Source organism: Chlamydotis macqueenii, chromosome 4, assembly GCF_036417535.1.
Source record: "Chlamydotis macqueenii isolate bChlMac1 chromosome 4, bChlMac1.mat, whole genome shotgun sequence".
Taxonomy (NCBI): domain Eukaryota; kingdom Metazoa; phylum Chordata; class Aves; order Otidiformes; family Otididae; genus Chlamydotis; species Chlamydotis macqueenii.
In genome coordinates, this window is record NC_141559.1 from 84,039,543 (window position 1) to 84,054,941 (window position 15,399).

General features: G+C 71.5%; 2 protein-coding genes across 2 annotated transcripts; one reads left to right on the top strand and one right to left on the bottom strand.

Moving 5' to 3' along the window:
* The first annotated feature begins 373 nt into the window (after positions 1–373).
* Positions 374–4,692, top strand: TEX261 (testis expressed 261). Its single transcript, XM_086746876.1, has 6 exons — positions 374–502; positions 1,412–1,491; positions 1,870–2,023; positions 2,828–2,895; positions 3,657–3,759; positions 4,139–4,692. Exons 1-6 carry the CDS (start codon positions 433–435, stop codon positions 4,252–4,254), a joined length of 591 nt encoding a protein of 196 aa, XP_086603002.1. The 5' UTR covers positions 374–432; the 3' UTR covers positions 4,255–4,692.
* Positions 4,693–8,206: 3,514 nt separating this feature from the next.
* LOC147601056 (uncharacterized) lies at positions 8,207–15,371 on the bottom strand. Its single transcript, XM_086747688.1, has 12 exons — positions 15,270–15,371; positions 14,870–14,873; positions 14,449–14,607; positions 12,962–13,029; positions 11,634–11,706; positions 11,282–11,370; positions 10,999–11,152; positions 10,373–10,481; positions 9,980–10,044; positions 8,902–8,990; positions 8,395–8,519; positions 8,207–8,309 (listed from the first exon to the last, which is right to left on the bottom strand). Exons 1-12 carry the CDS (start codon positions 15,369–15,371, stop codon positions 8,207–8,209), a joined length of 1,140 nt encoding a protein of 379 aa, XP_086603814.1.
* Positions 15,372–15,399: the final 28 nt, after the last annotated feature.

A 15,399-nucleotide genomic window follows, 5' to 3' on the forward strand; every position in this document is an offset into this window, starting at 1 on the left:
AGTTTGGGGGGTCCCCGCCCGTTTCGGGGTCCCTGTATGGTTTGGGGGGGGGTCCCTATGCAGTTTGGGGGGTCCCCGCACGTTTCGGGGTCCCTGTACGGTTTGGAGGCTCCCTGTACGGTTTGCGGGGGGTCCCCGCACGTTTCGGGGTCCCTGTACGGTTTGGAGGCTCCCTGTACGGTTTGCGGGGGGTCCCCGCACGTTTCGGGGTCCCCCCGCCGTCCGCCCCCCTCCCCGCTACCCGAGCGCGGCGCGGCAGGCCCTCCGCGCCTGCAGGGGGCGCTGTAGCGCCGGAGGGGGGCGGTGCTGGCGGCGCGCCGGGCGGGACTCGTTTGTTCCGGGGCCGCGTGGTCCGCGCCGCCGCCGCCGCCGCCGCCGCCGCCGCCCGAGCAGGAAGCGGAGCGGCGGGGCCCGGCCGGGCCTGTCCCGGCCATGTGGTTCATCTACGCGCTGAGCTGGCTCTCCCTGCTCATCCAGGTGGCCTTCGTCACCCTGGCCATCGGTGAGCCCGCCGCCGGGGGCGCGGGCCCGCGGGGGTGCCGGCGCGCCGGGCCCGGGCCCCGCCGCAGGCCTCTCCTGGGCGCTGTCGCGATATGTCGGGCGTTTCTCCGCGGGGAGGGGACGGCCTGGGCTCCTGCTGGGAGCGGGTTCGGGGCCGCCGGTCCAGCCCCTCCTGTGCGCCCGGGGTCCCTGCGTGCCGGGGTGTCCCGGGGTCCCTGCGTGCCGCAGAGATTGGGGGGGTCCCATGGGTGCCCCTGGGGCCTCTGAGTGTCCCTGGGGTCCTGCGGGTGCCCCAGAGATTGGGGGGGGTCCCATGGGTGCCCCTGGGGCCTCTGAGTGCTCCTGAGGTCCTGCGGGTGCCCCAGAGATTGGGGGGGGTCCCATGGGTGCCCCTGGGGCCTCTGAGTGCTCCTGAGGTCCTGCGGGTGCCCCAGAGATTGGGGGGGGTCCCGTGGGTGCCCCTGAGGTCCTGCGGGTGCCCCAGAGATTGGGGGGATCCCATGGGTGCCCCTGAGGTCCTGCGGGTGCCCCAGAGATTGGGGGGGGTCCCGTGGGTGCCCCTGAGGTCTCTGAGTGCCCCTGGGGTCCTGCGGGTGCCCCAGAGATTGGGGGGGGATGGTCCCATGGGTGCCCCTGAGGATGCCCCTGAGATTGGGAGAGTCCCATGGGTGCCCCAGAGATTGGCCGGGGGGGGCTGTCCCGTGGGTGTCCCTGAGGCCCTGCAGATGCCCCAGAGATTGGCGGGGGGCGGGGGGGTGTCCCGTGGGAGCCCCTGTGGAAGCCCCGGAGTTTGGGGGTCCTCTGGGTGCCCCTGAGGTGCCCTGGGTGCCTCAGAGTTGTGGGGAAGGGGGGCACCCCTGCCCCTCAGCCCCCCCGGCCCGGGCGGGGGCTGAGCCGCGCTCCCCCGCAGCTGCTGGGCTGTACTACCTGGCCGAGCTGATCGAGGAGTACACCGTGGTCACCAGGAGGATCATCAAGTACATGATCTGGGTAAGCCCCCGCGCCCGCTCCGCCTCGGAATGCCTCGCGGGACCCCGGCTCTGCCAAGGGTGCGAGCGCTCGCCGGGCTCCGGCGTCCCCTGGCCCCGGGGTGGCTCCGGCTCGGGGCTTCGCCCGGCGCCTCGCTCGACTGGGGGGTGGTGACCCCGCTCGCCTCCCCCAGCGCCCCCCCTCCCCCTGACTGGGGAAACCGGGGCCCGGGCGGGATCCCGGTGGGATTCCCCGTGGGCCTTTCCCGGGGTGCCGGCCGGGAGGGGGTGGGTGACGCGGCGCCGTCGGCACGCTGAAAATCGCCGCGGGCGCGGCGGGATCCCCGCTGGCGGTCCCGCCCCGCCGCGCCCCGCGCCTCACGCCCCTGCTCTCCCGCAGTTCTCCTCGGCCGTGCTGGTGGGGCTGTACCTCTTCGAGCGCTTCCCCGGGTTCATGGTGGGCGTGGGGCTCTTCACCAACCTGGTCTACTTCGGCCTGCTGCAGACCTTCCCCTTCATCGTCCTGACCTCCTCCAACTTCGTGCTGTCCTGCGGTGAGCGCGGGCGCGCCTTCCCGCGGGAGCCCCCGCCGGGCTGCGGGCGGCAGCAGAGCTGTGCCTTTCGCTCTGCCGGCCCCCCCCCCCGGGCCTTTTCGGGGGTCTCGGGACTTGGTGCGGCGCTTTTGAACTGGCGCGTTGCGACGCTGGTGGCTGCGCGCCCCGGCCGAGCGTCGCGGAGCGGCGTCGGGCAGGGCTGGAAATCGGCCGCTCCCGTATTTTGGCGGCTGCCTGCCGCGCTCGGCTGCCGGTCGGCCGGTTGCGCGGCGTTTCGGCTGCGCGAGGGGGCCGGGCGCGTTGCCCCCGCCGCGGGTTCCCCAGCCTCCCGCGAGCTTCGGCGCCCCGCGCGCGGATCTGCCTGCCGGTCTCCGCTCCGAGGGGTTTGCGGTGACGCCTTCGGCAGCCAACGGGCGAAGCTGCTGGGGCGCCTCTGCGTGTTTCGGGGTGCTGTGTGCGCGACTGCAGTAGCTGTGCGCCCCGAGGCGCTCACCCGGGTGGGATTTTATCCGCTACCCGAGGGCCCGCGTAGCCCTCCCGTGGCGCGGGCGCGGGCGCTGCGCTTTCCGGCAGACCCGGGCTCTCCTCTCGTTGTTGTCCCCCCCGGTGATGTCCCCGGGCCGGAGGGGACGACGAAGCCGCGCGGGACGCTGTGCTTCGCGCCAGAGGGCCGAGGGCTGGCTGGGGGCTGCGGGGAGTGACGGGACGGGGCCGGGGGGACGCCGGCTGCTCGCGCCGGGGGCTCGGGGCGCGCCGGCGGCGTCGCTGCCCGCCGGAGGCTGACCCCGCTGTTTCCTTCGGCAGTGCTGGTTGTGTTCAACCACTACCTGGCCTTCCAGTACTTCGCCGAGGAGTACTACCAGTTCTCTGAGGTGAGGGGCCGGCGGGAGGAGCGGGTCCGTGCTCCTCCGGCGGCGGGGGGCGGAAAATGCCGTCTTTCCGGCCGGCGGCACGCCACGCCGAGGACGTTTTCCGCAGACCTTCCCTGGGCGCTCCTGCGCGCCTGCCCTCGGAAACGCCGGGGAAGCTCCGCGTCCGTTCTCGCGTGCGGGCTTGGGCCTTCTCGGCCGGCCGAAGGGCAGAGGAAATATTCCATCTCAAGCACGGATTTTAAAAACAAACAGGAAAGCCCCCGCCAAAACGAAAAGGCAGCCGCCTTTTTTCCGGGGTTTCAAGGCCTCTCCGGCGTTTGTGCGGCGGCGGCGGCGGCGTGGCGGCTCAGCCCTCCCCGAACCGCGGCGGCCGGCTCCTCGTGCTGCGCCCGCGTCCCGCCCCGGGGCCGGAGGAGCGGGCCTGGGTCCCAGCTCTTCCTTGTGGCCCGCCAAGGGTTTAATTAGTCGTAGCGGCACAGCCGGTTTCCCGCTCGGTTAATTGCGCTCTTTGAAATTCCGGGTTGGGGGGGGTAAAGGTTTTTCAGGAGGAGCGAGGGCTTTTCCTGCCCTTCTGCGGCAGCTGCTGGGTGGGGTTTGTCCCCCGTCGGGGCGCTGGGTTGCGGTTGTCCCTGCGCGGTGCCGTGTGTCCCGGGCTCCGGGCGGAAGGGCGGGCTGCGTGGCTGGGGCTGTCAGCCCGCGCGGGCGCCAGCGTCTCCGAGGCCGCGGCTGCGCCCTCGCCGCCTCTCGCGCTCTGCCCGCAGGTCCTGGCCTACTTCACCTTCTGCCTCTGGCTGATTCCTTTCGCTTTCTTCGTCTCCTTGTCGGCCGGAGAGAACGTGCTCCCGTCCACCGTGCAGCCCGGAGGTGAGCGCGCCCGCCGGCGCCCGCGCGTTTTGCACGGGGGCTGTGACCGCGGGCCGTTCCCTCACGGAGCGGGGAAGGGGGGCAGCTGCTCGGGTGACCCCTTCCCAAGGCCGGGGCAGGGAAAGCGGGGGAGCTTCTGCAGGGCGAGGGGTGCCGTTGCGGCTTTCCGTGCCGCAGGGGGGCCCTGTGGCTGTCCCTGCGGCTCCGGAAGGGGTTTGGGCTCCGTGGCAGTGGTTTGGGAGCGCCCGGGTAGGCCAGGTGGGAGCAAACCGGAAACTCTGAAGAGCTCGTGCGTCGCCCTGGCACCGCGCGGCCCGTCCCGGCGCTCCCGCGGCGGTGGGCGGGTTCGCGCTTCATCCTTCTGCCCTTCTCCCCGCAGACGACGTGGTCTCCAACTACTTCACCAAGGGGAAGAGAGGCAAGCGCTCCGGCATCCTCCTCATCTTCTCCTTCGTCAAGGAGGCCATCCTGCCCAGCCGACAGAAGATTTACTGACCCGCCGGCGCAGGAGCAGGGCAGAGCCCAGCCGTGCGGGGGGCTGCGAGGCGGCGCCGTCCCTGGGCCTCGCTGCGCGCCCCGCCATGTCTCTCCGAGGGATTTGCGCTGGGAATCTATGAACTGGGCGCCGGGGAGGGCTCGCGCCTTTTTCCGCGGCCCCGCTGAGCCCCGGGACCGCGTGCGAGGAGGACGTGCGGCCGCAGCCGAGCGCGGGGTGGGGGGGGTCCGGCCCCCCGGCGCTGCCCGCCGCACGCGGGGGCCCGCGAGACGTCGCCGGCCGGGGCGCGAAGCCGGGGGTTTGCGCGGGGTGCGGTTTGGCCGGGGGGCAGCCGTTCCCTCGCTGCGGCCGCGGAGCGCGCGTGATGTTTCGCTGCGGTTTACACAGAGCCATTAATTAAAAAAAAAAAAAGAGAATAAAGTAGGCAAACTGTGAAACCCCGGCGCGTTCCTGCCGGGAGCTGGCCGGCGCTGCGGGACGCCGGTGTCCCCCGCGCCGCCTGGCCGCGGGAGGTGACCGGGAAGGCCTGGCCGTCCCCGGCTGTGTGATTTCCGTGTGCCAGCAGCCGCTTTTCTCTCCTCCGGCTTTGCCGGCGGCCTCCCCACGGCGTCGGGCCCCGGGAAGCCGTTTCCCGGCGAGCGGTGATGGCAAAAACCCCTTTTTTCCCCCCGTTTTTTGCCTCGTTGCTGGTTTCCCCCAGCCTGTGCCAGACCCAGATCCCCTGGTGCGAGCCGGGAGCGGGGCTGCGCGCGGCTCCGGCGTCGCGCTCCGGAATGACCGTTTGAGGAGTTCCGGAGGAGAGCGGCTCGCTGTGCGGCCGGTTCTGGCTGAGGGGAGGCGAGGCGCGGCGCGGCGCGCGGTCCCTGTGCGGCTCGGGGCCCGCGGCGCCGGTGGTTCTGGCGCGGGTTTGGTAGCGGCGCGGAGAGCTGCTGCTCCGCTACGGGCTGCGGGTGCCGCCGGCCTCGGCGAGGCTGCCGCGCTCCTGTCCCTCCGGCCCGCGAGCGCCGGGCTCCCGACTCGCTGTCGCGTGGGGGAATTTTTTTGATAAATTTTGAGAGAAACAGCGGAGGGTGAGAGCTACCGGGGGGAAGGGCTGCCGCGGGCGCGGCGCGGAGGCCTCGGGGTTAGCGGGGGGCGCGTGTCTCTGGCGCGGAGCTCTGCCGTCGGGGGCCGGCTGCCGCGGAGCTCCTGGGGGCGCGTTCACAGCTTGCTCCGAACGGCGTCCAACAGTTCCCATCGCCGCGCGTGGGCAGGCGAGGCCGGGCCCCCCCGAGCGCGGCTGTGCGACGCGCGGGGCAGGGTGGCAGGGCGAGCGCCGTGCCCCTCGCCAGCCCCGCGGGGTTTGGGATGCGGTTTTGGCTCCGAACGCGGGGCGGGGGGGGGACGGGAAACGCCAGAGCAGCGCGGGGTGCTTTCCGTGGGCGCGGCGTCGGAGCAGGGCCCCGGCGCTCCTGCCGCTGGGCCGGCGGGTGGGGCGGGAACGGCGAGGTCCGCGGCCTTCGCGTCCCTTCCGCCGAGCCTCTGCAAGCCTCGCTTTTCCACCGCCCGCCCGAAAGCGGCGGCGGATCGCCTGTACTTCTCCGGGTGACGGCTCCGTTTTCTCCGACCCCCGCGTGCGACCGCGGGGCGTTTGAGACGCTGGCGACGCGCGTGTCTCCGAGCGGAACCGGAGCGGGGCGGGCGGTGGAGCCCATCCCTTCCCCGGCACGCGGAGACCGCGGGACACGTGGCGAATTACTACCAAATCCCTCGCTACTCGCAGCGCTGGCGCGGGGGTGCTCCGAGTGCCCCGCAGCGCGTTTGCAGGGAGCTCCGGTTAAAACGCGGCGCGAATTACCGCGTCGGTTAACAATTCGGGAGTCGTGCGCTCTGAAGTGCCTCTGCTCGGCGGCTCTGGCCCGGCCGCGGCGGCCGGGCTCGGCGTTCCCGTCCCGCAGGAGCGGAGCCGGCGTCGATTTTCACGGGTGTTTGGAGGGCGCAGCCAGGGGAGAGGAATTCACTCGATCAGGGAGCGCGCAGCGGCGGGGGAAAGGGCAGGTGGGCGGCGAGCAGCCGTGCCGGGCCGCGGCGTTTCCCCCGGGGAGCCCCCGTCCGGCGGGGGTGCAAACAGAGGCGGGGGTGCGGGGGATCGCCCGGAAAGCGGGGTTGGCAGCAACTCAGGGCGGGGAAGGAGGAGCGGGGTGCGGCCTCCCCGCGCGCGTCCCCGCGCCTCTTGCGTTCTCTGTCGGGCGCAGGATCCGTCACCGAGCTGCCGCCCGTCCCTCGGCGCGCGCGGCCGTCCCGCGAGCGGGTTTCCCGGCGCGTCCAGATTCCGTTGGGCCGCCCGGCTGACCCCGGGCAGCAGCAGGAGCGGGCTGGCTGGCGGGACGGTGCGCCGGGACGTGCGTGCGTGGTTAACGGGGAGGATAATTAGGGGGCATTTCCCCGGCTAATTAACCGTGGCGTGCGAGGGGTGAGGGTGCTCTCGCTCGCTCTCCCCCGCGACGCGACGGCGGAGCTGGAGAAAGCACCGGTGAATGGAGATGGCGGTTGGTTTTGGGTTTGAAAGAGGGGCTGCGGCCTGGGACGGAGGGAGGGGGCGGTTTGGCGGCACCCCTCCGCGGGGACACCGCGCCGCGCGGCCCCCGCCGCCGCCCCGCTTCGCTGGGAGCAGAAGGGGCGCAAGCTGCCGGAGAAGGAGGGTGAGCGCTTGCGGCGGGCGAGGGGCTGGGGCGCGGGGGGGCGGCCGCTGGTCGCCCGGGCTCTGCGCGGGACCCCGTCCCCGGGGCGCGCGGGTGGAGCCGTGCCCGCGGCCGCGTGCCCCGGGGAGAGACGCACGGACGAGACGTGAGAGTGGGGCTGCTGTCGCCTCGCTGCCCGGCCCCGGGGACCCCCTCGGGCGTCGCGCCCCCCAGCCCTGCTCCCTACCGGGCTGCGGCCCCCCCGGCGCCCTCCTGGGCCCGCGGTGGGGGGCCGGGGGCGGGCAGGGGGCCGTCGGTCGCTGCCCTTGCGGCCGCTCTGCCCCCCGCCGCGCGGCCTCCTCGCGCCGCCCTCGGAAACGCCGCGCGGCCCAGGGGTCGCGCCGCGCGCCGGGACCCCCGCGGCCACGCGGCCGACGCAGCCCCCCGCCGCGACGGCAGCCGGGTCGCCGTGCCGCGGCCTGGCCTCGCCCGCGCCGTGGAGCTCGCCGGGACGCTCTGCAGCTCCGGCGCCGCGCCCCGGCCCGCGGGGGGCCCGCTCCTCGGCCGGCCGCGGGACCGCCCCCCCACCCCGTTCTTTACCCACGCCGTCATCTCCCGCGCGGCTCGGGCTGCGGCGTCCGCGGCGTCCGGCCTGCCTGCGCGGGGCCGGCCGTGCTGAGACCCCACGCGCTCGTGACAGGGCTGGGCCCCCGCTGGGGCCAAAACCCGGCTACCGCCCGGGCGCCCGTGCCGCGCAGGACAGGGGGCCGGGGCCCCTCGCCCCCCAACGGGAGCTTGCGGCAACGTTTGGGGCCGGGGGGGCGACGCGGCGTTGGCAAAGCTCTGTCCCGGGGAAACGCCCTCCCCCCCGAGCGCGGGGGCTCTCCCGGCCCCCCCCGTGGCGCCAGCGCCCCCCGGGACGCAGCGGGGCGGCGGGGGGGGCGCTTACAGCGCTGGGGGTTCGCCAGCCCCCTCCTCCGCCTCATCTCCGAGAGCAGGCTGCGAGGGAGAGGGGGTGAGACCCCTGCCGAGCTGCACCCCTCGCCCCCCAAAAAGCCCCCACGCACCCACTGCCGCTCTGGGGTGGGGCTGCCCGGCCCCCCCCGGCCCACAGCCGAGCCCACTGCACCCTGCCCAACATCCCGAGGGGTGCGGCACCCCCCCCAGCACCCCCTGGCAGCGTGGGGGCCGGAGCGAGGGGGTCGGGGTCGGGGGGGGTTGCCCCCCAGCCCGTTCAGCGCTAGGGCAGAGCTGGGAGCCCCTGGCTGCGTTTTGGGGGTGCCCGGCGGCGTCACCTGCTCCGCGGGGACGGCGGCGGCGCGGGCGCGGCCGTTTGGGGGGTCCCGCTCTGCGGCGCTGGGTCCCGGGCCGGCTTCTCCTTCAGCAGCCCCGCTGCAACGGGGCGGGGGGGCCATGGGGGGCTGGTGCCCACCCTGGCGTCCCCCCGCCCCGGTCGGGCGAGGCTGAGACCACCGCCCTTCCTCCTCCAGCCCCGCCGGCCGCCCTTCGGCCTCCTGCAGCCTCTTCCTCAGCCGCAGCTTCTCCTCCTCGGCCGCGGCCGGCGCGGCGCGGGCCAAATCCAGCGGCTCCTCCGGCTCCGTCACCTGCGGGCGCGGGGGGCGTGGGGGGGCTGGGGACCCTCCCTCGCTGCCAGGGAGGCGGGCGCTCCGCCACCCCCCAAACGGGCCGCCCGCGGGGACTTCGCACCGATTTTGGGGCGATTCTGGGCTGGGTGATGGCCAACCGGGGGGTGTTGGGCCGGTGTGGGGGGTCCCACCGCCATGGGACCCCGTCCCTGGCACCCAAAACGCGATGGTGGCCACCCCACCCCCGGCGCTCGGCATGCGGGACGAAGCCGGCGCGGGCTGAGCGCTGGGGCGGCTGCGTCGAGGGGCACTGGGAGCCAGCACCCCCCCTCCCCTGCCCTCCCACCCGCCGTGGGTGGCTGCCCACCCCCCAGCACCCACGGGTGGGGGGGACACGCACCTCGAGGGCGAAGGCCTCGGCGTGCAGGCGCAGGTCCTGCTGCAGCTGCTGCACGGCCTCGCAGTAATCCTGGGTGACGGTCTGGGGCGCTGTGGGGCGAGCGGCGGGACACCCCGTGTCACCCCGTGTCACCCCGTGCCACCCTGTGTCACCCCATGCCACCCCAAGTTCACCCCATGTTCACCCTGTGTCACCCCGTGTCACCCCGTATCACCCTGTGCCACCCCATGTTCACCCCGTGTCACCCCGTGTCACCCCATGTTCACCCCGTGTCACCCCATGTCACCCCATGCCACCCCAAGTTCACCCCATGTTCACCCCGTGTCACCCCGTGTCACCCCATGCCACCCCAAGTTCACCCCATGTTCACCCCGTGCCACCCCGTGTCACCCCATGTTCACCCTGTGTCACCCCGTGTCACCCCATGTTCACCCCATGTTCACCCCGTGTCACCCTGTGTCACCCCATGTTCACCCTGTGTCACCCCGTGTCACCCCATGTTCACCCCGTGTCACCTTGTGCCACCCCGTGTCACCCTGTGCCACCCCATGTTCACCCCGTGTCACCCTGTGTCAGCCCATGTCAGCCCATGTCACCCCATGCCACCCCATGTTCACCCCGTGTCACCTTGTGCCACCCTGTGTCACTCTGTGCCACCCCATGTTCACCCCGTGCCACCCCATGTCACCCCATGTTCACCCCATGTCACGCTGTGTCAGCCCATGTCAGCCCATGTCACCCCATGTTCACCCCATGTTCACCCCGTGTCACCCCGTGCCACCCCATGTTCACCCAGTGTCACCCCGTATCACCCCGTGTCACCCCATGTTCACCCCGTGTCACCTCATGCCACCCCATGCCACCCCATGTCACCCCATGTTCACCCCATGTTCACCCCGTGCCACCCCGTGCCACCCCGTGGCACAGCCACACCAGCATCCCAGCAGTGCGGATACAGCTTCACCAGTTCCCCGGGCTGGCTGGCACTGGTGGCACTGGGGAGCCGCCGGCCGCCCCTTGGCGGGGCGCGACGTGACGGGGAGGGGACGCGTCCGTGGGGGCCCAGCACCCCGCTCACCTCTCTTGAAGGAGCTCAGCGCCCGCCGGATGGTGCCCAGGGCGGCCCGCAGCCGCTCCCCCCGCGCCGCCGCCAGCCACGCCGGGACCGGGACCGGGATCAGGACCTCAGGACCGGGACCGGGATCAGGATCAGGACCGGGACCGGGACGGGGATCAGGATCAGGATCAGGACCGGGACCGGGATCAGGATCAGGACCGGGACCGGGACCAGGATCAGGCCCAGCCCAGCCGGGGGTCCCGCCATGCCCAGCCCACCCCCCCGGGACATCAGGGAGACAGCGAGGGGCTGCGGAGCGGGGGCCTTCCTCCCCAAACCCCCCTCCCGCGCCCAGCGAGGATGCGGGCGATGAAGGGGGTCCCTGCCGGGGGGGGGGGGGTCCCGCGGGGGGTCCCGGGCGGTACCTGCGCCCGCAGGGCCTGGTTGTGCCCCTGCAGCTCCTGCAGCCGGACGGTGAGGTCCCGCCGCGGCGCCAGCAGCCGGGAGAGCTTCTCCCGCAGGGCTGGGGGGAATGGGGGGAAAGCCGGGAGTAAGGGGTGGGAAAGGGGGACAGGGAGGAGTGGGAATGGGGGGTGAGGGGTGGGAATGGGGGGGAGGGGTGGGAAACAGGGAGACGGAGGGGTGGGAAATGGGGAGCGAGGGCTGCGAATGAGGGAGTGGGGAGGGGGCTACAGCACCCCCTCCCCAGCTCAGCCCCGTCCCGGCCACGTCGCCAGCGGCTCTGCTGGGGGCTGGGGTGGGGAGCGACCCATGGGGGGACCCGTGGGGACAGAGGGGGCCGCGGGGCAGGACAGCAGCACCCCAGCCCCCCGGCACAGAGAGGCCGATCGGCTGCAAACGCGACCGCAGCTGCCGAGACCGGGAAACAGGATGGGGAAGGGGGAAGCTGAGCACCAGCGCTTTCGTTTCACCTTTTTCGTTTCACCGTCGCGTTCTGCTTTTTTTTTCACCCAGAACGAAGCCCAGGCACAACCGAAAACCGCGGGGGCTGTGTCAGGCTGGCCCCCCGCCCCGCTCACCCTGGAGCTGCTGCCCGTAGCGCTGGGCAGGGTCGGGGGGCTGCTTCTTGGGGGGCTTCTCCTCGGGGGGCTCCTCCTCGGGGGGCTGCTCCTCGGGGGGCTCCTCGGGCAGCGCCAGGCCGAGCCGCTTCGGCTCCTTGTTCTCCTGCTTCACCTGGGGCGGGGTGGAGACCCCAGCACGGAGGTGGCTGCTGCCCCGGGGTGGGGGGTGCGTTGGCACCCTTGCACCTGCAGCGAGGGTTATAGGGTGCTGGGGGGTGGGGGGCACGGTGCCCGTCCCTACCTGGACCACGCAGGCTTCAGCTCGATGCCAGCGCATCCTCTCCATCTCCGTCTCCAGCGCCGAGAGCTCGGCCAGCAGCGCCCGCGACGCTGGCGGCGGCAGAGGCCGGGTTCAGCCCTCGGTGCCCGGGGGGTCCTGCCCGCAGCCACGCCCACCCAGCGGCCAGGAGAGCGCTGCCGGGTCACCGGGACCAGCGGCGGCACCCAGCTCTGTGCCGCGACACAGGTTTTCCAGCTTGGATGTCCTCCCCAGGCTGTCCGTCACCGCCAGCTCCAGCGAGGGGCTGAAGCCACCCCCGAGGCCCCGTATGAGACCGTGCTGGGATGTGACACCGGGGCAGGACAGGGCTCACCTTGCTCGAGCGCAGCCAGCTGCTCCTCCGCTTCACCCACCTCCTGGCCGAGAGGAGAGACGTGCGTATGGCACTGGGTTGGGTTGGCATTGGGTTGGGTTGGCATTGCATTGGCATTGGGTTGGCATTGGATTGGGTTGGCATTGGGTTGGGTTGGCATTGCATTGGGTTGGGTTGGGTTGGCATTGGGTTGGGTTGGCATTGCGTTGGGTTGGGTTGGGTTGGCATTGGGTTGGGTTGGCATTGCATTGCGTTGGGTTGGGTTGGCATTGGGTTGGGTTGGCATTGCGTTGGCATTGGGTTGGCATTGGATTGGGTTGGCATTGCGTTGGGTTGGGTTGGGTTGGCATTGCGTTGGGTTGGGTTGGCATTGGGTTGGCATTGGGTTGGGTTGGGTTGGCATTGGGTTGGCATTGGGTTGGGTTGGGTTGGCATTGGGTTGGCATTGGGTTGGGTTGGCATTGGGTTGGGTTGACATTGGGTTGGGTTGGCATTGGGTTGGGTTGGGTTGGCGTTGGGTTGGGTTGGGTTGGCATTGGGTTGGCGTTGGGTTGGGTTGGGTTGACATTGGGTTGGCATTGCGTTGGGTTGGGTTGGGTTGACATTGGGTTGGGTTGGCATTGGGTTGGGTTGGCATTGGGTTGGGTTGACATTGGGTTGGGTTGGCATTGGGTTGGGTTGGGTTGACATTGGGTTGGGTTGGGTTGGCATTGGGTTGGCGTTGGGTTGGGTTGGGTTGACATTGGGTTGGCGTTGGGTTGGGTTGGGTTGACATTGGGTTGGCATTGCGTTGGGTTGGGTTGGGTTGGGCTGACATTGGGTTGGGTTGGCATTGGGTTGGGTTGGCATTGGGTTGGGTTGACATTGGGTTGGGTTGGCATTGGGTTGGGTTGGGTTGACATTGGGTTGGGTTGGCATTGGGTTGGGTTGGCATTGGGTTGGGTTGACATTGGGTTGGGCTGACATTGGGTTGGGTTGGCATCGTACAGCGTTGTGTTGAGCTGGCATCGTGTTGGCACAGCATCACGTTAGGTTGGCATTGCGCTGGCACGGCATTGGGTTAGGGTTGGCGTTGCGTTGGGTTGGGTTGGGTTGGCACAGCATCACTTTGGCACGGTGCTGCCGGGCCTCGGCGAGCCCCGAGCCGCCCGCCCCCGCCAGCCGTGCTGGGGACGCCATGCCCGTGACGCCCCGGGGAGCAGCACCCCGGCCGCGGTGCAGAGCCCGGCTGGAGGGGAGGGCACGGGGGCCCAGCTCCTCAGCAGCTCGGCGCCACGCGGGCAGGGTGAAATAAACCAAAACCAGGCTGAGCGCCATACCTGCACCACGGCCGCCTCTTCGTCTTCATCTTCCTCCTCCTCCTCCTCCTCCTCGCTGCTTCCTGACCCCAGGGCGGCTGCAGGGACACCGCCAGCGCCAGGAGGTCACCACAGCGGGTGGGAACGCGGGGATGGCCCGGCCCTGCGCTTTCCCAGCCCGGCGCCGCTCCACGGGGATGGGCCAAGCGCAGACGCGGGGCGGGCGAGGCCCTGGCGACCCCCCAGGGAACTGGGAATGCGCCCTGAGGGAACTGGGAATGCGCCCTGAGGGAACTGGGAATGCGCCCTGGGGGAACTGGGAATGCGCCCTGGGGGAACTGGGAATGCGCCCTGAGGGAACTGGGAATGCACCCTGAGGGAACTGGGAATGCACCCTGAGGGAACTGGGAGTGCGCCCTGAGGGAACTGGGGAAGCGCCCTGAGGGAACTGGGAATGCGCCCTGGGGGAACTGGGAATGCGCCCTGAGGGAACTGGGAATGCACCCTGAGGGAACTGGGAATGCACCCTGAGGGAACTGGGAGTGCGCCCTGAGGGAACTGGGGAAGCGCCCTGAGGGAACTGGGAATGCGCCCTGAGGGAACTGGGGAAGTACCCTGAGGGAACTGGGAACGCGCCCTGAGGGAACTGGGGAAGCACCCTGAGGGAACTGGGGAAGCGCCCTGAGGGAACTGGGAATGCGCCCTGAGGGAACTGGGGAAGCACCCTGAGGGAACTGGGGAAGCGCCCTGAGGGAACTGGGAGTGCGCCCTGAGGGAACTGGGAGTGCGCCCTGAGGGAACTGGGAATGCACCCTGAGGGAACTGGGGAAGCACCCTGAGGGAACTGGGGAAGTACCCTGAGGGAACTGGGAACGCGCCCTGAGGGAACTGGGGAAGCACCCTGAGGGAACTGGGGAAGCGCCCTGAGGGAACTGGGAGTGCGCCCTGAGGGAACTGGGAATGCGCCCTGAGGGAACTGGGGAAGCGCCCTGAGGGAACTGGGAATGCACCCTGAGGGAACTGGGGAAGCACCCTGAGGGAACTGGGGAAGTACCCTGAGGGAACTGGGAACGCGCCCTGAGGGAACTGGGGAAGCACCCTGAGGGAACTGGGGAAGCGCCCTGAGGGAACTGGGAATGCGCCCTGAGGGAACTGGGGAAGCACCCTGAGGGAACTGGGGAAGCGCCCTGAGGGAACTGGGAATGCGCCCTGAGGGAACTGGGGAAGCGCCCTGAGGGAACTGGGGAAGCGCCCTGAGGGAACTGGGAATGCGCCCTGAGGGAACTGGGGAAGCGCCCTGAGGGAACTGGGAATGCGCCGAGGGAACTGGGGAAGCGCCCTGAGGGAACTGGGAATGCGCCCTGAGGGAACTGGGAATGCGCCCTGAGGGAACTGGGGAAGCGCCCTGAGGGAACTGGGAATGCGCCCTGAGGGAACTGGGAATGCGCCCTGAGGGAACAGGGAAGTTCACACGGCAGGACAGCCCGGAGCAGGAGGAGCAGCTGCAAAAATCCGACCCGGCAGCGACCGTGCGTCGCAGGACAGGCTGCTCGGCGGCGGTGGAAGCGCAGCCGGGAAAAATCCCGGTGAGCGATTCCGGGAAAAGCCGCCCCCCAGCATCCCGCTGTCCTGGGAGGCCCTGGCCCGCAGCTTGCCCACGGGGAGCCGCTGCAGAGCTGGGGACCGCAGGGGTGGGGGGACAGCGGGGTGGCACGGGGGGACGGAGAGCCCCCAGCACCAGCGGGCTCCCCCCCAGCACTGGGGTGACTGGTCTGGGGTGGGGGGGCCACGCGTAAGATCCCACCTGGGACAGGAACCAAGGAGCGCGGCCGCGGGGACCGTCACTGGGTGACAGGACTGGGGGTCCCCAGCGCTTGGGACCGGGGAGCTGCCCCGGGGTCCTCCCGTCGTTCTGGGCTGGGGGCCTTGGCTGCTTACCCGGCTTATCAGCACCCAGAGGCCACGGTGACGGTCACAGGGGCCGGCCAGAGCCAGCCCACCACCCCCCCACGAGACACGCGGGGCCAGCCGGCCGCGTGCGCCCCCAAACGCGCGCGGGGGTCCTTACCTGCCAGCTGCCGGGCCCGTCCCCAGCGCGGGCCGTGGCGGCAGGGCACCCAGCGCCCCGAGCTTGCCGCTGGGCTCGCTGCCCCCGCGCCCCAGGGAACTGAAAGCGCGCTGGCCCGGCGCAGGCTCGCGGCGCCGCCAGCACAGCGACAGCAGGGGCCCAGCGCCCCGACCCGCGCAGCGACCCAGCCCTCGGGGAGGATGCAAAGCCGGGCGCAGCCGAGCGGGACGGCGTTTACCGCAGCGGGAGAGGCGCCGGTGCGGAAGTTACCGGGAACCGAAACGCGCTCGGCGCCCGGCTGCGCGTCACCGTGCCGCGGGGAGATGCTCGGATCACGGGGTCGTTTGGGTAGGACCGGACCTGGAACGCCATCGTCGCATCCAACCACAACCCCAGCGCC

Excerpts from the sequence above, each read along its gene's own strand:
- LOC147601056 (XM_086747688.1), bottom strand. The coding sequence starts at position 15,371 with ATGGCGTTCCAGGTCCGGTCCTACCCAAACGACCCCGTGATCCGAGCA. Across the intron at positions 8,991-9,979 it reads GCTGAGCTCCTTCAAGAGAG|CGCCCCAGACCGTCACCCAG; the intron begins GTGAGCGGGGTG and ends CTCGCCCCACAG. Across the intron at positions 8,520-8,901 it reads CCGAGGCCTTCGCCCTCGAG|GTGACGGAGCCGGAGGAGCC; the intron begins GTGCGTGTCCCC and ends CCGCGCCCGCAG.
- TEX261 (XM_086746876.1), top strand. The coding sequence starts at position 433 with ATGTGGTTCATCTACGCGCTGAGCTGGCTCTCCCTGCTCATCCAGGTG. Across the intron at positions 503-1,411 it reads CTTCGTCACCCTGGCCATCG|CTGCTGGGCTGTACTACCTG; the intron begins GTGAGCCCGCCG and ends GCTCCCCCGCAG. Across the intron at positions 2,896-3,656 it reads AGTACTACCAGTTCTCTGAG|GTCCTGGCCTACTTCACCTT; the intron begins GTGAGGGGCCGG and ends CTCTGCCCGCAG.